Consider the following 27,152-nt stretch of genomic DNA (forward strand, 5'->3'; position numbering starts at 1 on the left):
TTTATAAAGCTACAAGTTTCTGATCACAAAAATTATCGTTTGAGTAATTGCACAAGACACTGCAGTGGCTTTAATACTGTGAATGTGATTTAGCCAAATACAGTAGCTTGGAAAGAAGAAAATGCAGAGAAAAATCAGAGTTTCAGTGGGCTGTATGATGAACATGTCCAACTGACACAGAACTGCATCAACACCATCAATAGACTGTTGACCCACACCATTCAAACAGGAGGTGTAAGTTGATGGAAGTCATGATCAATTTGTGTGGTGCCCTGGTTATATCACAGGTTGGAACAATGTGCCAGTACCAGGCTTTATCGAAAGTCTAGAATATAAAGTCCATAAATTAATGATGGCCCAATATTATCCATTAATAGGACCCTTAACAGGGTATAGGATATAAGGCCCTGTACTCGTGAGAGAGTACAGCTCAAATTCACTGGAATACTGACTGTTGCAAATGTGAAGAAAGGTGAGAAAAATTGGATTTTTAAAAATTTGAATAACAAATATTACAAGGTTAAAGAAGTGTTTAGAATTATGAAAGGATGGAACCAAGTAGATAGAAGCACACTAGTTGAGAATGAGAGGCCATAGATAAAGATTAAATATTTGACATTTAGAACTGAGGGCAGGAGAAACCCTGGGAGCGATTCTCCCCAAAACATTTTAAGTGCTGAATTGGCAGGAAAAATGGTGCAATTCATGGTTGTTTTACAGTGCAACTTCAGACTTGAATCTTGCACATTCTGTGCACTGCAGAGATCACAATTGTGAATATCATCCGGGGACGAGACCTGAAATAGGCATGATGAGTGGGAACCCATGCATGCGCACATCGCTGGAAGATCATTGAAAAGACCTTCCAGCATCCAGATCACTGCCCTCCAACCCTCACAGACATCACTGACCTCATCCCTGCATCCCCCTGTCCCCTCCAACTCCATTCAGACATTGCTGGCCATACCGCTGCCTCTCCTCCATACATACGTCACTGGCCACATCATTCCCCCCGCTCCCCCCAACACACACACACACACACACACACACACACACACACACACACACACACACACACACACACACACACACACACACACAGATATCGTTGAGCACCTCTCCGCATACAGACATGACTGCCCACCCACTCCATACTCCCACAGATCTGGATAATGCAGGTACCCCATCCGTCTGTCCCTTGAATGTACTGACCTCACTGCTGCCCTGCAGAGAACTTGTAGGGTGCTGCCATGCACCTCCAGCTTGTGAGCATTCCCGCTATTAATGGGAGCCCTGAGTAATGCACCCCCCTCCCAGAACACAGCAGCTTATTAAATGGCAGCCAATCAGCACCTGGGGGCTATATGACACTCAACTGAATGCAGCCTTCAAAATCTCTCACAATCTCACAACCCTCCAGCCTTCAACCAAGACTTGCAACCATTGCCCACCCAGGCATGTTAACAGGTTTGGATATTTCTGGGGGATAGGGTGGTGGGATGAGAGAGGCTGGGGAAGGATGATGTGGTGATTTGAGGGCCAAGGTCAGTTTGGAGGGGGAATAGCGGCTGCACTTGCTCCTGGGGTGTGGTGAATGTGTGAAGTGGGCTGCAATCAAGGTGTCTCTCACTGCCCTTCCCTGCCGGACAGCTGCCATCACTGTCTGCCCTCTTTCCTCTGGCTTCTCAAATGGTGTTACCCCTCGCTGCTCTTCCTCATCCTCCCCCTCCTCCTCCTCCAGCTGATCTCCCCACCGCTGGGTGAAGTTGTGAAGAGCGTAGCAAATGATAATCATGCATGAAGCACACACAGGGTCATACCGGAGGGCCCCCCAAGAGTGGTCCAAGCAGTGGAACAGCATCTTAATCAGGCTGATGCACCACTCTATGATGGATCGGATGGCTGCATGGGCCTCATTGTTGTGGGTCTCCGCCTCAGTCTTGGGCCTCCGCACAGGCATCATCGGCTATGATCTTAGTAGGTAACCTTTGTCATCCAGTAGCCATCCTGGGAGCCTATGCTGGTCTTCAAAGAGGCTAGGGATGTCCGATTGCCTGAGGATAAAGCTGTCATAGACATTCCCTGCTTGGTGTGCATCATCCTGCATGATCGTCATGTGAGATGGTCATGTACAATCTGCATATTCAGGGAGTGGAACCCTTTTTGTTGACAAATGGCTGCAGTGCTCTGTGTGGGGCCTGCAAGGTGATGTATGTCCCAACCACTGCTCCCTGGACATTGGGAATCCCAGCAATGGTAGTGAAGCCTAGAGCTCGGGCCTCCTGCTTTGGAGGGCCCACATCAAAGTTTAACTACTGTCCTGCCTGGGGCATACAGGGCATCTGTGACCTGCCGTACACATCCATGCACAGAAGCCTGGGGGATCCCAGTGAGATCGCCACTGGATGCCTGAAATGACCCAGATGCAAAAAAGTACAGGGCAGCCGTAACCTTCATGTCCACAGGGAGCGGGTGGCCGTCCCTCCCCTGAGATGTCAGGTATGCAAGCTCATCACATTGGTGCTGCATTGTGCTCTTGGAGAGTTGCAGCCAGGAGCGGCACATCTCCTCTGAGAGGACCTCAAATAAATTGCAGGGCCTGGACTTCTTTGCCCTCGGCACCCTCCGCCTTCTGTGCACCCTCCCAGGAGCCTGCTCACCCACCTCGGGACTTCAGTAGCAGCCGTCTGCCCTCCTTTCTGAGGGGCTTGTATTGGTTGCTCCTGCGACCATCTCCTCCTCCTTCTCCGCTGCCACTATAATGGCCAGCTCCAGATCAATCAGACCAAGACCCATTGGCACAGTGGGGTTTGGAAAGAGCAAAGAATGACAAATTAATGGCATTGGCTGCATAGCCCCAGCTCCACCCCAATCTCTCACTTGGGTCAGTACCCCCAGTTGTGGGTGCTGGCAACACCACACAATCCATGGTGCCATGAGTGACCCAATTAAGGTTGTGTGAAATTCCCATCATGACAAATGCTGACACAGATTCTCCAGGTCGGTGTGCAGCTGTGGGCAGTGCGTACCCTTCAACCATGGCTGTGTGCAACTGCAGCATCTGTTACAGGCATGTGTTGCTGATCTGTGTCACAGGACAGGGACAGACTGTAAATCAACACCAGATGAGGTGCCCTTTGACAGTAGATTCCATGCAGTCCATGTCTGAGCCTCTGCATCCTGGCCTGAAGCAGCAGCTGCTTCATCTGGTTAGGCCTCAGTCAGCACACGGTGCACTCCTCCCCCACCCCGGAACACCAGCACTCAGTCGAGTCCCTGCCCACACCCCGCGGCAAGACAGTGCCACTGCACAGTGCCCTGGAGGGGAAGGCTGAGCTGGACTCCTTCAAAGACCCTCCTCCACAGAGCTCTGAGAAACTAGAAACACATTCCTTCCCATCCCAGATATCACTGGTCCACTGGCCTGCGCCTGAAGACAACCAGGAGGAAGCCCACCAGACTTCTCCAGGGCCTGCCTGCCACATTCCCCACACTCCACTCGCTTCAGGTCCACAGCACTTACCTCCTCACGCCAGTTCAAAGCTGCCACGCCGGGTTGAGATCGTTTCATCCCTACTCTGATTCGGGCCAAAGTGACATCACGTCAAAAAGGTGGGAAACACTAACGTGGGCAGAGATTGCTGTATTGACCCCGATAATGGCATGTTAAGGTATGGTAAGTAATGCAAATCAGGGGTGGGCTGGTTTTCAGTGTGGTCCCAATGGTACCTTTTTTTTCCGGTTGGGGGATGTATGCGGTAAAATGGCCGACAGGTGCATCTCCCAACCTGACACATCAAAAAATTAGTGCATTGTGTTGGAAGAATTGGGCCTCACAACTCTTTACACAGAGTTGTGTGGCTGTAAAATTAACTTTGAGGGTAGTGGCTAATATGGAAGCAATGTCAATGTTCAAGATGTTGGATATGGGTGAAGAAAAAGGGTTTGAAGGGATCATGGAGGGCAGGTGGATGTGATTGGAGCTATATGATTGTGTGGAGGTTAAACACCAAAATGAACTGAATGACCTCTTTCCCTATCGTAATCTGTCTATATTCCTGAGACCCCAGGGAGACATTCAGACACTCAGACAGTGCAGAGAAAAGCCACAATGCTGGTATGTAGTGTCAGGGGTCTGAAACATGGGGAAGGATTAGATCTACGTCTCTGGATCGATATAAAATCGTACATTGTTTGGATGAAACATTTCTTTGCATTAAATTATAGGAGCAGGACAATGTTCAAACAAGTAAAATGCAAATTTGAATTGATACAAGGCAGTTCATGCAGTGAGTGATCAGCTGTTGGGCCTGAACTTTCACTCCTGAGTCAGGAAGGCAGAGTGAGGAAAATTCCCAACTCCGCAAACCCGCCTCGGGAGAATAGGACTCAGGTTGTCAACATCTGTTCCAAGATGTGTGGGCCCATTGTCCCTGGAAACAGCTTAGAGGAGATGTGGGGGAGGAGGTAGGGGATTGTTGGATGGATTAACTAATGTAGGTGAAATTGCCTTCATTACCAATTACTTAATGTCCTTATGATCACCAATATCACTGAGTCACTGTTTCATTTGGAACATCTCCGCAAATATAGAAAAAACATGTTGGCCCTCCTGAGACTCTTAGTTTAAAAAAAAATCTGAAGCTGGGTCTGGGATATTTTGGTGCATCTAGTTCAACTCTCAATTCTTGATGAGTGGACAGATTTCAGTTACAGTAGTAGAAAGTGCACTGGAATTGCCTTCTGGGTTACAAAGAGAGGGAAGAAAAGAATCACCCCCCACCATTCCCAGCCCCACAAGAAAATGCAAGTGTTGTGTGCAAACTGGACTGGGGCTCACCATTCTGCCTCTGCTAATTAGTTAATTTGCTGCGACCCATTGCATGAGCTCACAGGATGAGTAGGTGCAGGAGGGCATCTGGCTCTGATAAATCTCACCCTCAGCAAGTATCAGCACCTTCAGGAGAGGAAGGTAACAAATTAGAGGAGAAAGAAAGTGTGCAAAGCTCTGCCACTGACTACACAAATCAGTGACTTTATACCTTCACTTATTTTTGCCTTTTTCATTCAGCATTATACTTTGGTCTGTTGACCTGTGACCATTTTGAACATATTAAACTAGAAAAATGAATCATGTTGAAGAATCTCCAACTGGAAATGACATGGAGATGAAATGGGAATTAATTTGGTGTTTTCAGATGTTGTATTAATCAGGTTTTCATCTGAAACATTCATGTAATTTTTATTGGGTTACAATTTAAAAAGATAAAACAGCCTTTGCCCAACTTGCAGATCTGATGGCAGCCTGAGCTATGGTATACGACCATGCAGATTTGATCCTAGCTAAGTGGGAGACATTGTGATTTGTCTGAGTTTTTCAATGGAAGTAAAGGGGAAAAACAACATCAGGCAGCATTCCCATTTCGATTGTTGCCTCAAGTGCCTTGTGGAAGTCAGGTAAGGACAGGGTCAGTCTTGGATAGCTATTTTGATGAAGTACCAGAGAACTCTATTGTCTAGGGAACCACTCCCCATCCTAAATTGAAACCTCCAAGAACAAGGGGGCAAGAAAATCTAAATATCTAACTCTCTTGAACATGAACTTTTTTTTAGAGCCAAGGTGGTGTTATCCGTTGAGGATAGAAAACGCTGATGTTGAATGTCATTCACCAAGAGGTCCAAATTACAGAAGCATGTTTGGAACTCGGTGTCGAATATCCTGTGACAGAGGATACCGGCTACTAGGCCGAAGGCAGGTTGAGTGTACAGTGACCAGATACTGGTCCAGAACCAGTCGATGCAAAGGTATGTGGAAATGTTGCTTCCTTAAATCTCATGCTATTTTCCTTGATAGCTCAATTAGTAAAAGCTGTGTGGAACTGAGCCATGCTGAATTGGAAGGTTCCAGGTTGAATTCTGAATCTGTGCTGAGTAGGTTACATTTAGCCAGGCTGACAGACTGTGCTACAACAAACCTCAGCATTCCATGGCTTGGAAGGGAGTTTAAGAAAATAAATCACCTGGTGTTACTATTCAAGATCAGTATCGAGTGATTTTTTTTCTCGAAAATGCACATTTATGAATCTTGATTAGAACAAGATAAGGCCCAGCTGTGTTACTCAATGACTGAGCAATCTGCTGACAATCTCATGAGTACTGCAGTTGAAAGTTGCTATTTGGGTGGGGTTGTGGACAACAGTCAGCTGCTGAGGAACATTGCCCTGTACCTCTGAGCACCTTCAGAAACAGGAAAAATGGTAAGGACCAAAAATCTATTGCTAATTGACCAGCTTGCTGGCTGCTTTTCCAGTGCCTCTAACACTTTAAAGAAAGGCCAACAGCATTTTGGATTTTATAAATAAAAGCATGAAGTATGGGGGAAAACACTAATGATGAAATTATACAATCAATTGTTTGATTTACAAATAGCCTACAGCTTTGGATTACTCATTATAGAAAGATATAACGTCTCAGGGAAAACAGAGTAAATTCTTATTTCATGCCAGAGAAGGAAAAAGACAGGTGAGGAAAGATTTTAGACATCTTGCGTCAAGAATTGTTGGAGCACGGAATGCTTTTCCACACAAAATAATGGTGACCAAAAGTAATATGTCTTTCAAGGGAATCCAGATCATTAGTCGAAGCAGAAGAAGACCCAATGCTTTGGGCACAATGTGACAGAGTGAGAATAGTTTTGGGTTACTCTAGTAAAGAAGGAGTGTGGATGCAATGAGATAAATGGTCTCCATACCTGTTGCAGTTGAGCAAGCTTGACGGACTAACATGGCCTACATCTGCTCCAGTATAAGCATTTTGTTGTCATGTCTGCTATCATACTGTCACTGAATTCAACAGAAAAGTTAGCCAAAACATTGCAAGTCTGGGTATTATCACATAGGCCTTCACATTTTATATGTTTCCTTTAGGTTATGTAAAATATTCTGTCATGTCATTGGATAATATAGATGGCCAGGTGCAAATTTTAAGTTACATTTTTTAATGAAGATTGTCCTTGCTCTTACCCACATCATCTTGTTAGAGTTGAAATTGCCCACCATTCACCCCTTCCACTTCATCCTCTCTGCCTTTTATTGGTTTGGAGCAATATCTTGAGAGATAGAGAATGGAATTTTCTGCACCCCCTCCATTGGTGTTTTCTGTGGTGGTGGAGGTAGTCATCCATTGGCCAGCAGCAGGATCTTCTGATCCTGCCAGTGTTAAGGGGGTTTCCCCATTCTGTGCAGCCTCCGCTGCCAGGAAACCTGGGAGTGGGGAGTTCGCTGTCGGCGGGGCTAGAAGATCCCGCCAGCAAGAGCAGCTGGAAAATCCTGACCATTTTTTCCTTTTGTCCATTGTCTTTCAAAGAGCGACAGAACTGTTTCATTACATTTGCAGAATCTGGCAAAATCTTTGGATTGTTCCAAAAAAAGCTGCAATATGAAACTTCTTCAACTCCAGTGTAACAGAACAGTAGAGGCCATTGATTGCAGTCAGACATTGAGTATGTTCCAGGACCAATCCTATGGTTTAAGGAAAACATGGAAATTATAAACTAAACAGGACAGGATGCACAACAGTGGGTAAACTTTCTGCTGCTGCTTTAATTATAATAAAATGCTAAATGAAACGTGTGCATAAATGGATACCTTATCGCAATCTGTACTGGTCTGTGAATGAGGAGAATGTAACAGTTGTACTACACCATGATTTGATTTGATTTATTATTGTCACATCTATTAGTAGACAATGAAAAGTATTGTTTATTGTATGCTGTACAGAACATAAGAAATAGGAGCAGGAGTAGGCCATTTAGCCCTTCGAGCCTGCCCCGCCATTCAATAAGATCATGGCTGATCTGAAGTGGATCAGTTCCACTTTCCCGCTTTCTCCCCATAACCCTTAATTCCCTTGACTGTCAAAAACCTATCTACCCGTGACTTAAATATATTTAGCGAGGCAGCCTCCACCACTTCAACGGGCAGAGAATTCCAGAGATTCACCACCCTTTGAGTGAAGAAGTTCCTCCTCAACTGTTCTAAACTGCACCCACCCCTCCCTCCCTCCCCCCCCCCCCCCCCCCACACACACACACACACATCTTGAGCCTGTGCCCTCTAGTCCTGCTGTCCTTTCTGAGTGGGAAGAATCTCTCTACCTCTACCGTATCCATCCCTTTCATTATCTAATACGTCTCTATAAGATCCCCCCTCATCCTTCTAAACTCCAACGAGTACAGGCCCAGTCTATTTAGTCTCGCTTCATAGTCTAACCCCCTCATCTCCAGTATCAGCCTAGTGAACCTCCTCTGCAGTCTCCCTAAGGCCAAAGCAGACAAAGCATACTGTACATAGAAAAGGAAAGGAGAGAGTGCAGAAAGTAGTGTTACAGTCATAGCTAGGATGTAGAGAAAGATCAACTTAATGTGAGGTAGGTCCATTCAAAAGTCTGATGGTAGCAGGGAAGAAGCTGTTCCTGAGTCAGTTGGTACTTGTCCTCAGACTTTTGTACCTTTTTTCCCAAAGTTGGAAGAGAGTATGTCCAAGGTGTGTGGTGTCCTTGATTATGCTGGCTGCTTTTCCGAGGCAGTGGGAAGTGTAGACAGAGACAATAGATGGGATGCTGATCTGCGTGATGGGCTGGGCTTTGTTCATGACCTTTTGTAGTTTCTTGTTGTCTTGGACAGAACAGGAGCCATATCAATATGTGATACAGCCAGAAAGTATGCTTTCTATGGTGCATCTATAAAAGTTGGTGAGACAAGTTGTAAAGGAAATGCCAAATTTCCTTAAGCTTTTGGGAAAGTAGAAGCATTGGTGGGCTTTTTTTAACTATAATGTCAGCATAGAGGGACCAGGACAGGTCATCGGTGATCTGGATACCTAGAAGCTTGAAGCTCTTGACCATTTTGACTTCATCCCTGTTTATATAGACAGAGGCATGTCCTGCATTGCGCCTCTTGAAGTCGATGACTATCGCCTTCATTTTGTTGACACTGAGGGGGAGATTATTGTTGTCGCACCAGTTTGACAGATCCTCTATCTCATTACTGCACTTCCCCTCATCATTGTTTGAGATCCGGCCCACTATGGTAATGTCAACAACAAACTTGAAGATCAGGTTGGAGGGAAATTTGGCCACAGAGTCATAGGTGTACAAGTAGTATAGTAGGGAGCTGAAAACACAGCTTGTGGGGCACCGTTGTTGAAGATGATCATGGAGGAGATAGAACATAGAATATTATAGCTCAGTACAGGCCCTTTGGCCCTCAATGTTGCGCCAAACTGTGAAACCAATCTAAAGCCCACCTAATCTACACTATTCCAATATCATCCATATGTTTATCCAATGACCATTTAAATGCTCTTAATGTTGGCGAATCCACTACTGTTGCAGGTAGGGCATTCCATGGTCTTACTACTCTGAGTGAAGAACCTACTGCTGACAGGTACCTCTGATTCTACCTCTGTCCTATATCTATCACCCCTCAATTTAAAGCTATGTCCCTTTGTGCTAGCCATCTCCATCTGAAGTGTTGTTGCCTATCCTTACTGATTGTGGTCTGTGAGTTAGGAAGTTTAGGATCCAGTTGTTTAAGAGTAACTTAGACAGGCACATGAGTGGATTGGAGATTGTTTTAAATAAGGCTCATTAGCATTTGGATGTCCCTGGTAATGTGAAAGGATGTGGTATGATAATGTTTTTCTCTTTTAATTCACAGATTTTAAGTCGGTCCGCCTTGTTGTCCAACGAGCGGCATACACGCTATGTGTCGTACTTGGGCTGCTCTTGAATGTTCGAGAGTAGCCTAGTGCTTCATGTCATTAGTGTGTGCTTAAACTGGACTAGATGCTGGGCAACACGACAGCTCAGTGACTATCATTGTTTGCTGTGCAGACAAATGGATTTGGGCCAGTGTCTGTGGGAGTTTGTGCATTCTCCCCGTGCTTGCGTGGGTTTTCTCCGGGTGCCCCGGTTCCCTCCCACACCCCAAAGATGTGCTATTAGGCTGATTGGAGGTAATAAATTGTCCCTAAATTAGTTTCCCTTAATGTGGAATGCCATAAACAATAGATAAGGGTCATGGGTGGAGGGGGGGACTGGTAATGTTAAAATGGCAGCACGGGCTTATTGGGCTGAAGGGCCTGTTTCCCGGGCTGTTTTTGTTCTTTGTTCTTTGCTCAGTCAGAGAGGGATGAGCCAATCCATAGGCCACGGAGTGTGGATATGAGTTTTGTCGGAATAACAGATGTTGAAGGCTGAACTGTAGTCAATAAGAAGCAGTCTGATGTAGGTGGCTTTGTTATGCACGTGTTCCAGGGTTGAGTGCAAGGCCAGGGAGATGGCATCTGCTGTGGGCCTGTTGCGGTGATAGGTGAATTGTAGTGGATCCAGGCAATCTGGGAGGCTGGAATTAATTAGTGCCATGACTAACCTTTTGAAGCATCTTATAATGATAGATGTCAGAGCCACCGGATGATAGTCATTTCTTTGATGCCAGGTTGCTGATTGTCTTCCTGAAGCAAATAGGGACTTCACTTTGGTGTAAAGAGGGGTTAAAGATGTCTGCAAATACTCCCGCCGGCTTATCCATCTAGGATCTGAGTGCTCATAGCCTACCCTATCCGGGCCAATGGTTGATTTTTGAGAAAGCTGCAGTGACATTTGCAACGGTACAGGTTGGGCATGCTCTCACTGACCTCTAGCTCAAAATGGGTGTAGAATGCATTGAACTCATCAGGGAGGGGGGTGTTGGAGACAGCAATTTTGCATGTTTTCATCTTGTAGCCTGTTATGTCTTGCAGATCTTGCCATAGTTGGCAGGAGTCTGTGTTGCTGGCCTGGGACTCCAGCTTGGTCCGCACTGCTTTTTGGTATCTTTGATGGATCTCTGTAGATCGTCTCTGAATTTCTGTATCTCATATCTGTATAGGTCAGAGTCGCCTGACTTGATTGCTTCAGACCTAGACTTCAGCAAGCAGTGGATAACCCTGTTCATCCATGGTTTTCCGATTGGTAAAGACATGGATTTGCTTCTTTGGCACAGTCTTCCACGCACTTACTAACGAAATCAGTTGCTGTAGTGGTGTACTCATTCAGGCTGGTCACTCATTTTTTAAATATTGACCAGTCTACTGACTTGAAGTAGTCCTAAAGGAGATCATCTGATTCCTCAGACCAACATTGCACAGCTTTCTTTGAGGGACTCTCCTGTTTCAATTTTTGCTTGTAAACCAGGAGCAGGAGCACACCCTTGTGGTCCAATTTGCCCAAGTGTGGGTGGGCGATAGAGCGGTAGGCATGTTTGATAGTTGTGTAGCAGTGGTCTAGAATGTTTGGGCCTCTGGTGGAACAGGAGACATGTTGGTGGTATCTTTGTAGGACGCTCTTGAACTTGGCCTGATTGAAGTCTGCAGCCATGATGAACAGGGCCTCAAGATATTTCGTCTCAAGGCTACTTGTGTAAATTTCATTCTGCTTAATCTTCACGCCTGCATGGAGTGGGATGTTAATTGCTGTCGGGATAGCAGAGGTGAACTCTCGCACAAGATAGTGGGGGCTGCATTTTAGTGTCAGGTATTGCAGGTCTGGGGAGCAGAAACTCGCCAGTATTGCTACATCTAGGCACCAAGAGGTGTTTGGAAGCTAGATCTCAGCTTATAAAGAATATATAAAGACATGTAAAGAATAGCTTCATATTGTGGAAATCTGCAATAAAAACAGAGTCCACCTATATTTCACTTTTTAAAAGGACAATATATATTATTTTACTGAAACCACTTATTCAAAATTGAAATTCCTTCATATTAGCCTTCTAGTATCACTGCCCATAATTGAAAAATACAAGGGAAAATTATAAATTCTTCAACCCGTGACCTAGAAAGCTTCTTACAACTCCTCAGATATCGTCATGGTAACTATGTTGGTCCCTGAACCACATTGTACTGTTGCACTGTTGAGATGAGCATTCAGTTTGGAGAAGATATCAAAAATTCTTGGTGATCAGATGTAGAATGTCAATGTTGATAGCTTCAAAAGTACAATGTTCATTTTTTATTCATTGTTGAGATATTAAGGAATCTCAGTATGGAGACTGTCAACAAAGTTGAAAAGATAAGATATAGTAAATCAAGAATTACTGGCTGGTAACACCAGGGTTGGGTTTGAAAGATTGTTGCTTTCTGCAATATAAAAGTGAGAACAAAACTAATTGAATATGGGGACATTTTAACATCTAGCTAGCAGGATTATTGGGCCAAATTATACATCTGCTGATAATTTTATTCCCTTACGCTTAGTTTCTTAGTTTTTGTTATGATTGGTTCTTTGGATGTGAGTGTTGCTGGCAAAGCCAGTGTTTGTTGCCCATTCCTTACTACCTTGGAGAAAGTGATGGTGAGCTGCCTCCTTGAACCACTGCCGTCCATCTGATGTTAGGAAGAGAATTCCAGGATTTTGAAGGAATGACAATTTAGTTCCAAGTTAAGATGGTGTGCAGCTTGGAGGGGAACTAGCTGGTGGCAGCATTCCCACACACCAGCTGCCCTTGTCCTGCTGGGTGGTAGAAATCGGAGGTTTGGAAATGCTGTTGAATGATCCTTCGTGGGTTGCTGCGATGTGTCCCATATATGGTGTACATCTCTGCTACTGCGATAATCCATGTTGGTAATAGGAACAGATATGTAGAGTATTTCCTGAATGGCAAGAGATTAGAAATTATAGATGTACAAATAAAAAGAACGATAGAAGTGTGACATTCAGATCCATTAAAGTTTCAATGACAAAAATTAAACAAATATTGTGAAATTGACAATAAAATCTGAGAGCCTGAGTTGTCAATAGGAAGGAAGGAACATAGGAATGTCGGGACAGGAGTAGGCCATTCAGCCCATCAAGCCTGCTCCACCTTTTAATACAATCATGGCTGTTTGGACACTTCAATGCCTTTTACCCACACCATCCCCTTTACGTTATTGTTAATCAGATATCTATCAATCTCTGCTTTAGGTCTACTCAATGATTGAGCTTCCACAGTCCTCTGGAATAGATAATTGCAAAGATTCACAACATTGGTGTAAAGAAATTTCTCCTCATCTCGGTCCTAAGTAGCATCCTCCTCATTTTGAAATTGTGTGCCTTTGTTCTAGATTTTCAACCAAGGCAAACATCTTACCTGCATCTATGCTGCCCATTCCTTTAAATATTTTGTAGGTTTCAATGAGATCACCTTTGATTCTTTGAAAGTCTAGAGAATACAGGCCCAGTTTGCTCATTCGCTTTTCATAAGACAGTTCAGCTGTCCAGGCAACAAGTCTGGTGAACTTTCATCGCACTCCCTCTGTGGCAATATTAATAAGGGGACCAAAGCTGCACGCAGTCCTCCACGTGCAGTCTAACCAAGATCCTATATAACTGAAACAAGACTTCACTACTCCCCTACTCAAATCCTCCTGTAATAAAGGCTAACATCCCATTAGCCTTCCTAATATATTGTTGCATCTGCATATTAGCCTTCAGTGCCTTATGGACGAGGATACTCAGGTCCCTTTGTGCATCTATATTTTCTAACCTCTTGCCATTCAGGAAATATTCTGCATATCTGTTCCTAATACCAACATGGATTATCTCACATTTTTCCACATTATATTCCATTTGCCATGATCTTGCCTACTCACTGAATCTGTTAAAATCCTACTGTAGCCTACCTTTGTACCATCTGCAAACCTGGGAATATCACATTTGGTCCCTATCTTCAAATCATTGATGTATTGTAAACAGCCCGGGCTCAAGTGCTGATCGTCATTGTAACCCACTAACTACAGCCTGCCAATGCAAGAGTAACCCGTTTATTCCTGTTCTGTTTTCTGCCTGCTAGCCAATCCTTAGTCCATGACTGTATGTTATCAATCAAGAAATGGCTACTCTGGGGCACTGCTGTGTCAACAAGTGTAATGGTTGTCTAAGTATCGCAGACATTGATTGCCCAATTAGTAGCTGTCAAGTGGGAAAGAGGCCAATCAGAAGAGCAAAGGGAGTCTCTATATGCGGTTGGCATTGTAAGCCGGGACGTCATGTGGCAGAGTGTAATGCTGCGAACAGGAAGTTGGTCATGGCTAGAGTTATAAAGGCCCCCTGCTCACAGAATCAGTTTATTTTTTATTGAAAATACAAAAATCATCAAACAAAATGTCATTAAAAAATGCAGACGCTATCACCTTCTCCAGCAGAATCTACTGGTACATCAATCACGGTCACGATGACAGGCCTTTTATTCACTCTCCAGTCTGATGCCTGAAAAATGCCGTGAGCAATGAAAACCTGTGAGCTATGGGTTGTTAACAAACTTAATAACTTTTCAATTTGTGCTTTCAAAATGGTTGGTATGGGTTGTTGATTTCTGCCCCTGTTCGCCTTTGTAATTTGGGAGACGGGTGCAATGACATGGTATTACCAACCCAATATCTGGATGTAGGGGACCATGGGACCCGATTGCAGGATTGGCCCACCCATTTTAAAGTGCAGCTCCATGGTTCCAGGGTACATCATGGGTGTGATTCTCCTATCCCGCCGCACTAATTTTTTGGCTGGTGGGGCCAGGAGAATTGCGGGATTTGCGCATACATCCCTGCTGCATGTGCATTTCTCAGCGCCGGATATCCGATGCAGTCGGGACCACGCTGGAAACGGGTGGGAACAGCGGATAAATGATTGATTTTAATCTTATTTTAATGTTATTTAAATGTGATCAGCAGGTCTGTGACTAAATTCTCCAGGCCTGCTTGCATCTCCCACCTCACCAGTACAATTTCACTCCAGCGGGATTCAGACTAGCTCCCCACTTTCAGGGAACTAGCGACAGGCTCTGCTGGAGTGAAGGGGTCAATCGGGAACACCCCCATGGGGGTGGGCGGTAGGGGGGTGGTGCCACCTGGGGATGGGCCCCTGGCACTGCCAGCCTGTGCCCCCTGTCACTGCCCAATGGGCAAAGTGCTCATTCCCAGGGGGCACCTTGACATTGCCCACAGGGCATTGGGAGTGCCAGGGGCAGGGTCTATGGGGTGAGTCCCGCTGGGAATAGGGCCAGCTGGGGGTGAGGCCTAGGGGCAAATGATGGGGTGGAGGGTTCTGCTGCCACTGCCACTCTGCAATGGGATAGGTCAGGACTGGAGGGAGGCCAGTGATTGGGGTGGCCTGGGGCAGAGGGGAAGTGATGGTCAGCCTGGAGGGGGGGGGTCTGCTTCCCATAGGGGGCTCTGCTGGGGAATGGATGGGGGGCTACGATTGGGCCGTGGAGGTTTGGGAGGGGGGGCAGCACTGCAGGAGTCCCAGGCTGGCCAGCTATTGAGCAGGCCAGCAAATGAGAGGCTGGACAGATAGGAGCCTCTGCACATGATTTGATTTATTATTGTCTTGCATGTGAGAGTTCCGGAACTGTCAGCCTTCTAGGTGTGATTCGGCCCTGCCCCTGAGCTTTTAATGATACTCACGATTGTGACCTCTGCATCGTACAGAGTGTGGGAGATTCGAGACTGAACTCTTACTGAGCAAAACAGCGCGATTTACACCTGTTTTCACTCAAATTCAGCACTTAGAACTTTTTTGGAAGAATTAGGCCCAGTCTTTTTTCACAGCCTCTCATTCAAAGAAGAAAAGTCAATGTGGCCTGAAGACCGGGGAAGACAATTGAGAAATTTATTTGATGATTGAATATTGATTCAGGATTTCAGCTTTGTTTTTTCTGGGACAAATTCAATGTAATTTTTTAACTTATTTTTCCTCACAAGTATTATATCACATGCAAACTCATTGCTGATTAAAAACACAGATGTCAATCAAAAATAGTTGTCCTGAGGCCCTTTACCCACTGTGAGATTATTCATGGGCTGCTGAGTATGGAAAGGACAGGAAATTTTGGGCTAAACCCTTTCCAGATTTATTTTTTGCCATGACTTGATTTCAAATGAAACGGATGCCTGATGTTTACAGGCACAAGTGGTGTGAGGAAGCTTCCGGAAACATATGCTGGTCGTGCCCCTTGGCACTTTGCTGTCTCTGTGACTTACCCCTGGTGCTTCCTTTTGTCCAGCCCAAAAGCCTGGAGTTAGCGAGTTGCATATCGTATGTATGATTTTCACTGAGTGATGGAAGACGGAAGAAAGGAGCAAATAAAAAAAACAGAGGAAGTGGATGGCAGAAGGAAACATATTTTGAATAGTAAGAAGCTATCATAAAACTTGCTGTTTCTTCTCCACAAAAAGGATAGATTGTGTCTCATCAGATTTGTGGCTTCTTTAGCCCATGTCATTTTGTCGACTGTCAAAATACTTGTTCTGCCATCAGTTGAAAACCGTGCATTTTGACATTTTAGGAGCTTGAAGATCTAAATACACACACTTCTTGGCCTTTTGACTAAGATCAAGTGCTCAGGGTAGCCAATGAGGTTAAACTGAAGCTTCACCTCATGCAATTTTCAAAAGCCATCTCAGCCTTTTTGGCTAAGTTATCAGAGATTTTGGTGAATGAGAGACAGGAACAAAGGTGACTTTTTTTGTTGTTGTCTGAGTTATATAATTTGAAAATTCCCTGATTTTCTTCTCCATTTCAGTTGGCTGTTGTCTACTGCCCAGGAGGGGATACAATTCCTCATCCTGTCAGCTTGGATCTGGTTGGATCGAGCTCAAGATGAAATGTATATCCTTGTCTTGTCAGCTTGGATCTGGTTTGTCCCTCATAAGGGGACTGTCGACTTACTTGGCTTTTTAGATTAGGAATAAAGTACCGAAAGATACAAAAAATACACAAGAACATAGTATCATGCAGTTCACAAATGAGTACAGCTGACAAGCACCATTAAATAACTGTCAAATGATTTGACATCACAATAAAAAAAGGCGTTTTATTTAATAATGGAAAAAGTGGGAATTGGAAAATGAGTTGAAATAAATAAAACTAAATGATAAAGCGCATGTTCTATTTCCTGTTTATATCTGCCTCACCCTTTTAGAAGTTTCATGTGTGGAGGCATTTGGAGAAGGGAATGGGGAAAAAAAAAATCTCAAACTTCCACAAGATTCCATTCTGGTGAAACAGTTTCTTTGAAGATTGTGAACCCAGAGGTAGCGCTTGTATCAGGGTGTTCCTAACAGCGGTTGCTCTGCTCCACTCTTCCAGTACTGTGATTTATAAGTAACAAATCTCCTCTCCAACCTCCATTTAACTTTAATAATATTCACCAGAATAGAAACAAGAACCAGAGGTTTAAAATCAGCAGTGGAAGCCAAGGTAGAAGTCAGAATGGAGTGCTGTCCGTATAATCTCAGTGTGGAAACAGTAGACAACACCTGGCAGAAATTTGTCAATTGAGATGGAGAAGAAATCGGGGAATTTTCAAATGATATAATTCAGACAACAACAAAAAAAGTCATCTTTGTTGCTGTTTTTCATTCACCAGAATCTCTGATATATGTTTGGGTTTGCACAGTGGTAGGCAATTCATCATTCTGTCCCCCTGTCCTTTTTCCTTTTATGCCCCAATTTTAAGCAACTGGTGCTCTTTGTCTCACACATTCTGATTGAACCACAAAAGATACAATGCGTCGAATTTTACCACGCTGCCCACCAAGGGAATCAGAGCAAGTGAAGGGTGGAACATGGAAAAGTCCATTGACCTCTGGCAGAAGTTTCCGGTTTTGGGGCAGGTGAGGCTGGAAACGTGTATATTCACTTCCTTTCGTGATGCTTCCTGGTCTTCTAAGCACTCTTCCTATGTGAGACAGTGCCCCATGTTTTGCTGTGAGTCATAAAGGAACTACCTCCACTGTTCACGTTGCATACGTTTGTCCATAAATAATTCTGGAGCTTGTCATTGGCAGTTTATGGTTCTGTAGCATCTAATCCACTGTTGCATCATCTCTCAGAGGTATCTGAGCAGGACAAGCTGCAGGGAAGCTGTTACATCAATCAGTTAGACAAGCCCTCATTGAGCCATGCAGATTGTAACACAGGAACTAAAAAAAAGGCACTCAATATGGATCGCACTTAAATTATTGCACAAGAAACAAAATAAGGATTGGGTTATACTCATGGGATTTAGAGAGGGACTTGAATCAGAAAAGTTAAAATTTTTTTTTAAAGACTGCAACATTTATTTTCTTTGGGAATGAGACTCAATGCAAGTTAGGCTATAACAATTATGAAAATTAAAGTCCCATAATTGTCAAAAAAACCTCTGTCAAGTAATGGAAAATGATTATTAGCCAAACATGGCCTTCAGTAAGTCCAACACTGATGTATGCAGGATAAAGCTTGTTCCATAAACACTACATTCCAGGGTAGGATAGCAGGATGAAAACAAAGAACAAGTTGTCATGGCGATTACCAAATAGCAAGATATGGGAACATATTATGCTAATAAAGGATTAGTTATCTATTCAATAAGGGCAAAAGGCTGTGCTATGATTGATGGATATATATATCAATGAAATTTATGAAAAAATCTCTTGTTCCTGATTTGCTGTAATTGAATATAACTGCTGAGCTGTTTCTCTGTAACCTCAGAACTGCTCTGGCTATTCCGTTGGCTATAGAGAGTTCTCCTTGTGCACAAGTAATTAAAGACCTTGCATTCGATGCATGGTATCCAGCGCTGTTTGTGTGAGGAGTCGACTGAGTGTCTTTAGTTTGCTGTTACCCAAGAGAACTAACAACTCCACACTTGTAGAATTAATTGTGCATGGATTGAAAGTTGTTCAGTAATGATCACTTATGCTATTTAAATACTTGTTTATTCCTCATTACATACAACCTAACTTTTTAATCTATTCTTAGTTTGACACTAGTAATTAATTATTGTGTTTGTGTCAAGTATCATCAACTCGATGCTAAAGAAATCAAAAGCAGGCAACTATCTCTAGAAATATCATTATTCTGTAATAAATGTAAAGTCAAAAATGTCACTTTTACTCTTTCTGTTCCTACTCCGATCTCTCTATCTCTTACTTCTTTCAATGGTGTACTCAAGATGTTAATCTGTCTTGTGTCTCAACAGATTCTAAATAATGTGCTGTGCATTCTTTCCATATTCTGGTTTTGTTTCATAATTTATGGCATTTGTTTTCCTTCCATCAATTACACCTACATACTCTCAGAAGCTTAAATCCTCTAATTAACAGGTAATCTGCTGGAAAATATAATGCCTGTTTGCAATGTTACACTGGCTATATGCAGTGAATCTTGCGAGTTTCTTTGAAAATGAAAACTTTACAGTGCTTGTGCAGGCTGGTCTGCCATACCTGACGCAGGTATGTAACGTTCAATGTGTTAGAGGTGGCCAAAGTGTCCAGCATGCATTGAGTATAACCTGACCAGTGTAACGGAGCCATTTTGAAGTGTATGTGTATATATGTGTATATATATATGAATATGTGTAGCAATGCAGGTATGATCACCAAATTAATAAGTGTAGGTTTGATGTCAGTATCTTTACTTCAAGATCCAGCTTAGCCTATACGACAGGATTACTGATAAATACTTGCATTAATAATGATTTGACTGTGGCATTATTTCATGTAATCATGATTCAAAACAATTGGAGTGTTGGTAAATGTTATGTCTTTCTATAAACTAGCTCTCTGCTGTGTTGATACTGTAAGCAGAATGAACTGGGTCAGGAACCTCCCTCAAATTCACAAACCTGGTGTGGGTTTGAGCTAGTTTTATGCACGTTGTAACTGGTGTAAATTGTCACTGTTCAATGTTAGAATATTGGTAATCCAATTACATTGCTCATGACTATTTCCTTCCCAGAGGTACGTTGTCATACACTTCCGGCATTCCCCTATGGATCATACGTCTGCTCTAAGGGGACACGTATGGATTCCCAGTGTGAGTACATATGTGAACAAGGATACCAACTGGAAGGAGACAGAACGAGAATATGCCTGGAGAATGGCCAGTGGAGTGGGAGTGAACCTTTATGTGTAGGTAAATTGGACTGGAACCCACTTGATTTTGTAATTATTAAATTCTTGCAACTGATAAAAGGAGAAAAGAATGGGTTTAATTTTCTGACTGGATTGTCCTCAAACACAGTTCCTTAACATTTTGACTGTTCACATCCATTTTAGTGTGAAGCATGCTGCAAAATGTTTCAGTTTATTTTGTAGTGTCACAAGTAGGCTTACATTATCATTGCAGAGAAGTTACTGTGAAATTCCCCTAGTCACCGCACTCCGGCACTTGTTCGGATACACTGAGGGAGAATTTAGCATGGCCGATGCACCCAACCTGCATGTCTTTTGGACTGTGGGAGGAAACCGAAGCACCAGGAGGAAACCCATGCAAACATGGGGAGAATGTGCGAAATCCAAGCTGGGAATTGAACCTGGTCCCTGGCGCGTGAGGTAACAATGTTAATCACTGCACCACTGAGCTGTTCCTGTTGTTGTCAGAAAATACCAAAAATAGTGAAGTTTCCAAGAGCTGATGTTTTGCTTGTACCAAAGAAGTCTGTGCAGCCATGTTGTGTGATCTTTGTATTCCCTCATTATGGAGTTTCTCATTGGTATTATTTCAGTGATAGTTTTTGATTAGAAATTACCATTGGTGATGCTGGTGGATGAATGCTTGGTTAATTTGTATAACATTCCTTTGTCTGCTGTTTTATAATAGGCGTTAACATATTTCAAATTCTGAATTAACATTTCTATTAAAATTGGAGCATAAGAATGATTAATTCATTCAGCTAAGAGTAATGGTGGCACAGTGTTTAGCACTGCAATCTCGCAGTGCCAGGGACCCAGATTTGATTCCCGGCTTGGGTCATTGCCTGTGCGGAGTCTGTACGTTCTCCCCATGTCTGCGTGAGTTTCCTCCTGGTACTCCGGTTTCCTCCACAGTCCAAAAGCTGGTTAGGTGCATTTATTGTACTAAATTTCCCCTCAGTGTACCCGAACAGGTGCCAGAGCATGGCGACTAGGGGATTTTCACAGTGACTTCATTGCAGCATTAATGTTAGTCTTCTTGTGACACTAATAAATAAACTTTAAATTTCAATCAGTCATGATGCTCATTTGGAGAGCTGGTGCAGACACAATGAGCCATATAGCCTCCTCCTGTGCCATGCCAATTCTGTGATGCTGCGAAATTTGTATCATATAAACGAGTTTGATACCTATGCTTGTTCAGATAAGGATTGTGGTTGCAGAGCCTTGGGAGGGTGAAGGAAGTCTGGATTAATTCACTATTAACTGGTGTCAACATCAAATAATCCTGAATCAAATACTAAATGCCCAGGTATTGAATAAGTTTCTTCTTTCTGCCTGGACAGCGTGTCTTAATATACTGACGCAAAATTTCCTATGTTTAATCTCTACCATTTTGGATCATCTTACAGCGAACAATTTTCTCAAAATATTGGTAATCCAAATACATTGCTCATGACTATTCTCTATAGAAGAATAAAGGCTTGTATCTCATAGAATCATGCAGCACAGAAGGGGCCCTTTGCTCATTGAATCTGCGCTGATACTCGAGAAATACCTGGTATTGCACCTAATCCTAAGTGCCAGCATTTGGCCCATCACCTTAAACATTATGACGTGCCAAGTGCTCGTCTAGATACTTTTTAAAGGATGTGAGGCAACCCGCCTCCACCGCTCTCCCAAGCAGCACATTCCAGACCGTCACCACCCTTTACCTAAAAAAAAAAGTTTTTCCTCACATCCCCGAAATCTCCTGACCCTCATCTTGAACCTATGTCCCCTCGTGACTGACCCTTCAACTAAGGGAACAGCTGCTTCTCATCCACTCTGTCCATGTCCCTCATAATCTTATATACCTTGATCAGGTCGTCCCTCAGTCTTCTCTGCTCCAATGAAAACAACTCAATCTTTCTTCACAACTTAAATGTTCCATCCCAGGCAACATCCTTTTGAATCTCCTCTGCATCCTCTCCAGTGCAATCACATCCTTCCTGTAAGTGGTGACCAGAACTGCACACAGACTAAAGTTCTATACAACTCCAAAAATACTTCCCTGCTTTTTTTAATGTGTCGAATGATAAAGACAAATGTCCCATATGCCTTTTTCACCACCCTACTAATATGCTCTTCTGCCTTCAGAGATCTGTAGACAAATTTGCCAAGGTCCCTTTGTTCCACAGAACTTCCACCATTCATTGAGTACTTTTAAGCATATGTAATTTACAGTTAACTGCTGAACATGTTTGAAATGCTTCCAAGATAATTCCTCTCCAGCGTCCACCTTGTATGAATTAGAGGCTAAGATAAGATCAGTAAATGCACTTGACAATCAAATTGGCCCCACATGTTTACTAATGTGACTTCTCAGGAGTTCTTGTCTCCACTGGGACCTAGGTTAAAATAGAACAAATTTAACATTGAATCAGAAAGGTGAATTGCTCCTTAGCTCTGCTTGAATCAGAAACTGTCAAAATCAGAGAGAACCAGCTGAGGTCTCCAAAATAGATCTTTTATTCATCTCTTCAAGGTGGTTTCATCACACAGCCTACCAGACTTCATAAATTGGCCTATTTGAAACAAAATTGACTTGATCTATTCAGTGCAGTACATATATATTTTAGAAATATTGCACACGGTATGTAACTGATCCACATACACCTGAAAGATCTCTGGTTGGATTCGTGGTCTGTGTCCACTTAGGGGCTCTCTGCCACAACCATATAAAGGTGTGTTGAAATTAACATTGGGTTCCTGAGTTAGTGAAGCAAAAGGTCAGCTGAGTTTTACACAACAGACCATCATCTAGTTAGAGCCTGTTCTAAACTTGCATTTGGAGGTTAGAACAGGGTCAGTGCTATCTGAGATGCTCCCCTCCATTCACACGTTTTTCACAGCATGGACATGTGGCTCCAGTACTCCTGCTACCTATAAAACAACACTCAGCATTGGTTACGGGGTGGGATCTAGGGAAACAATTGGAATGCAAAGAATATTAATTGACAATTTCTTGATTTCAACAGATTATGAACCGCCAAGGATAAAGTGCCCAGGGCCTAGGGAGAAAGTGGCTGAACCAGGGCAGCTGACAACACGAGTATACTGGGACTCTCCACGTGTAAAAGATGTGGCTGACAAACACAGCACAAAGTTTGTTTAATTTCATTAACTGGTTTATCTTAAGGAGTCAATCCCAAATGTGGTATTCAAGCAGGGCTCAAGTAAAGAGGGGGTAATTGGATCTAAATGACTATGATATCGAGGGAGGTTGGGAGGAGGGATAGGACAGGAGGATAAGGAGGAGGATGAGGGAAAGGGACTTGGGGGAGAGGAAGAGAAAGGAGGGAGGTGGATGACGATAGTTGATTACTGATAGACGAAGTAGTAGTTCCTGGGTCCATTTTGGAGGAAGGAGGTGTAATAAGTCAGCAACACTGCTCAGTGCTGAGCCTGGGGAGGATGGAGGAAGTCTGGATTCATTCATTATTAACAAAGGGGATGGTTTAAAGCTTATTTATTAGTATCACAATTAGACTTACATTCACATTGCAATGAAGTTACTGTGAAAATCTCCTAGTTGCCATACCCCGGCGCCTGTTCGGGTACACTGAGGGAGTATTCAGCATGACCAAATCACCTAACCAGCACATCTTTTGGGCTGTGGAGGAAACTGGAGAATCTGGAGGGAACCCAGGTAGACATGGGGAGAACATGCAGACTCTGCATAGACAATGATCTGAGCTGAGAATTGAACCTGGGTCCCTGGCGCTGTGAGGCAGCTGTGCTAACCACTGTGCCACCGTGCCACAGGAATGTTGCTCATATGGGTGGCAGAGTTCTAAAAGGCTGGACAATGTGGGAATGTCAGTGGCAATGCAGAAATGCAAGTTGTAGGGGGGTGTGTAGAGGATTCCACTCTGTTGGCTGAAATAATCTCCAGGTAAGGAGGAGCAAGTGCATGGGGAACAGATCTTTGGAAGTGGAGGAGTTCAAGAATGTGGAGTAGACAGACTGGTTTGGCTTGGCGAGCTTGTCGCTGCTGGTTATCTGTCACGGGGTTATTAACCCTCCGGCATAGTGTGGAGTTTCCAAAAATTAAAGATTAACATTCCGGACACTGCTTCAAGCAACTCGAGGAAAACGTTGGAGCATTGGCAAGGGGCATAGGGTTACTGTAGGCAAAGCTGAGTCAAGAAGGAAAATCTGCAACAAGATTTGTCTGGGAGAACATTTGGTGAATCCATTAGGTTTTCTTTTACATTAAAAATTGTATTTACAAAACCATTTATCTGCCAGCAAAAACATGCATGAAACAATACTTTTCATTGTACACTAATACATGTGACAATAATAAATCAAATCAAACAACAGACTGTGAATGAGGCTGTTCCATGATACCCCTTAGTGGTCAGACCTGGTAATTACATATGGACATGATCTACATTTCCATCTGATTTCTCATTATGCTGTCAATGTTTGTTCTAATAGTTAACGCTGCTTCCATTTTACATTGAAAGTTGCAATCAGTGCAGCACCAAACTATCCTTAGATTTAGAATGAGTTTTCCAATAAACAAGCACTTTTGATGTATTTTAAAATGGAATATTGTAACCCTTTCATCAATTTTAAAATAGGTATAAATATTAGTTACTGTACTATTTTTTTTTCCTTCCTGCTGTTCCATCCCTTCCTTACTCTATCTTCTACTCTCCATTTTGCCTTTCCTTCCACAATTTCTCCAATTATTTTGTGTCTAGATTTCCATTGTTTTGGGAAGCAGATATCTGGATAGTGTCTCTCAAGCAATGATTCTTCATGAGTGAGTCTGGACAGTTTATTGTTGAGAGATGACTTCACCATGGGCACCATCACAGTCTTCAACTCATGTCCTAAGCTTTCCAACAAAGATCACAATGGGGCTCCTGACAGAATTTACTTTTTTATTGTTCATGGATATTGAGGCCATTGGGCTGAATTTTACCCTTTCCCACCTGTGGGTTTGAAGGCAAGAGAACATGTGATGTCCAGTGAGTGGGCTTCCCACCCACCCCCAGACCTGTGTGAAATTTTATACAGAGAAGGGAAGGTGGCTTAAGAACTTCATCACACTGTATTTTACCTGTGTGTGTGTGTGTGTGTGGGGGGGGGGGGGTTCACGCCATATGGGAAGTTCAGCAGCTTTAACACTGGGATGGTGTCAGGAAAGAGATTGAGTCCTTCTTTGTGGAAGCCCAGACTCATCAGAGGGATCCCACAACCCCCCTCAAGGAAGGCCACTATCCTTTCAACCAAGATCTGATGCTATTCTACCTTCTTCCATCAGGAAAAAGACACAAAAGTCTGAGATTAAGTACCAACTGACTCAAGCCTCTTTCCTGCTGCCACCAGACATTTGAATGGACCTCCCTTCTTTTAAGTTGATCTTTCTCTGATTCTAACACTATATTCTGCACTCTCTCTACTTTCCTTCTTCCCTATGTACTCTATGAATGGTACACTTTGTATAGCACACAAGAAACAATACTTTTCTCTGTACACCAATGCGTGACAATAATAAATCAAGTCAAAACCAAATCCTCACTGTTCTTGCTGAAACCCATAGCCTGGGGGAGGGGGAGGGTAGGGTTCCTCAGTGTGTGGACTGCCTGTAGCTCTGGCAGTGACCACCACACCACTCCTGGTTAATGCTGCTTGGAATATAGAACTTTCAATTTTTCAATTGGCCAGATAGGGTCTCCCTCCCAAGATAGAGGTGGAAGTCTTGCCATGAAGCAATTAATACTGCTGTCAGCATTAAATTGTTGAGGGGCAGCTCCTGGGGTCGTGAACGGGGTCTTCATCGACTTTGTAGCTGGAGTGAAGGGGCAGGGACTTTGATACCCTGTAAAATCAGCCCATTGATTTCAGGCAGCAAGCCAGCAACTTTAAAAGATGTGGGGGTTAAGTTGTTTGGCTATGCTAAATTGCCCCTTAGTGTCAGGAGGACTGGCAGGGTACATACATGGAGTTACGATAATAGGGTATAGGTGGGATTATTGTCGGTACAGGCTAGCTGGGCGAAATGGCCTTCTCCTGCACTGTAGGGATTCTATATGATTCTTACTTGGCAAGAAAATACAGCTGTGACTCACACCTCAGACTTTGATTGTTTGAACATAGCGGTTTGAAATTATTCAACAGTGACGCATCAATCACTCACAACTGACTGATAGATAATAAACTTCTTCCCTTTCTGTGTTTCACAGAATTATTCTGAAAGGACCACCATCAGGTTCTGAGTTTGGAAAGGGTGAGCATATTATTCGCTATGTGGCATACGACAGGGAAAAGAACAAAGCATCCTGCAAGTTCACTGTCACAGTTCATGGTAAGTTACCTACCAAATACATGATTATTCCTTAACACTTTCAGGAAGGTATCATAGAATGACCAACAGTGAAAATTACATTTGTAGGAGTTCAGTTCAAATGTTGCTCATCCATTGTCTTCGATGAGGACCTCAACACCATTAGTCATTTTGAGGCTGGTTGCGGTGTGTCCGAAGATGACTGATCAGGCCAATTCGGGCACGGAATGTCCTGGCACATATTGGACAGATTTGCGTAGACACTGCAGTCGTTGCGCTGGTGGTTCTGGACTTGCGCAGCTTGCGTTTAAGTTGTGCTTCAGCAATACACCTTGCTTCGTGAGCTTGACAGCCTTTGTGGATGAGGCAGCTCCAGGTAGGGCAGTTTTGTGCCAGCGTTTCCCAGGTGGTCGTGTCAATGTCAAGCGACTTCAGGGAGGCCTTGAGTGTGTCTTTGAAACGTTTCTTCTGCCCTCCATGTGAGCGTCTTCCAGCAGAGATTTCCCCAAAAAGGAGCTGCTTGGGTATGCGCTTGTCTGACGTACGGATGACATGACCTGCCCACCGGGTCTGCGCTCTCATCAGCAGTGTGTGGACTGATGGTAGACTTGTTCTAAAGAGAACTTCAGTGTCTGGTACTTTGTCTTGCCAATGGATGTGTAATATTCTGCGAAGACAAGTCTTTTGGAAATGATTGAGCTGTCTTGCATGCCTTCGATACACAGTCCATGTTTCACAGGCAGACAGGAGGGTAGTGAGTACTGCGGCGCTGTAGACCTTCAGTTTTGTTGCTGGCTGATTCCTTGACGCTCCCGTACAGTGTAGCGCAG

At 43.6% G+C, this 27,152-nt stretch overlaps 1 protein-coding gene across 1 annotated transcript in view; it reads left to right on the forward strand.

The window, feature by feature from the left end:
• srpx2 (sushi-repeat containing protein X-linked 2) overlaps positions 1 to 27,152 on the forward strand; it is a 69,726-nt gene that overhangs the window by 28,550 nt on the left and 14,024 nt on the right. Inside the window, exons 4-7 of the mRNA XM_080188226.1 lie at positions 5,614 to 5,805; positions 19,804 to 19,980; positions 23,000 to 23,126; positions 26,222 to 26,343. Of these exons, the coding sequence (XP_080044352.1) occupies positions 5,614 to 5,805; positions 19,804 to 19,980; positions 23,000 to 23,126; positions 26,222 to 26,343 (618 nt within the window). The remainder of the gene's footprint in view (positions 1 to 5,613; positions 5,806 to 19,803; positions 19,981 to 22,999; positions 23,127 to 26,221; positions 26,344 to 27,152) is intronic.

The sequence above is a fragment of the Carcharhinus amblyrhynchos genome, chromosome 4 (genome assembly GCF_965287045.1).
Source record: "Carcharhinus amblyrhynchos chromosome 4, sCarAmb.v2.hapA, whole genome shotgun sequence".
NCBI lineage: Eukaryota > Metazoa > Chordata > Chondrichthyes > Carcharhiniformes > Carcharhinidae > Carcharhinus > Carcharhinus amblyrhynchos.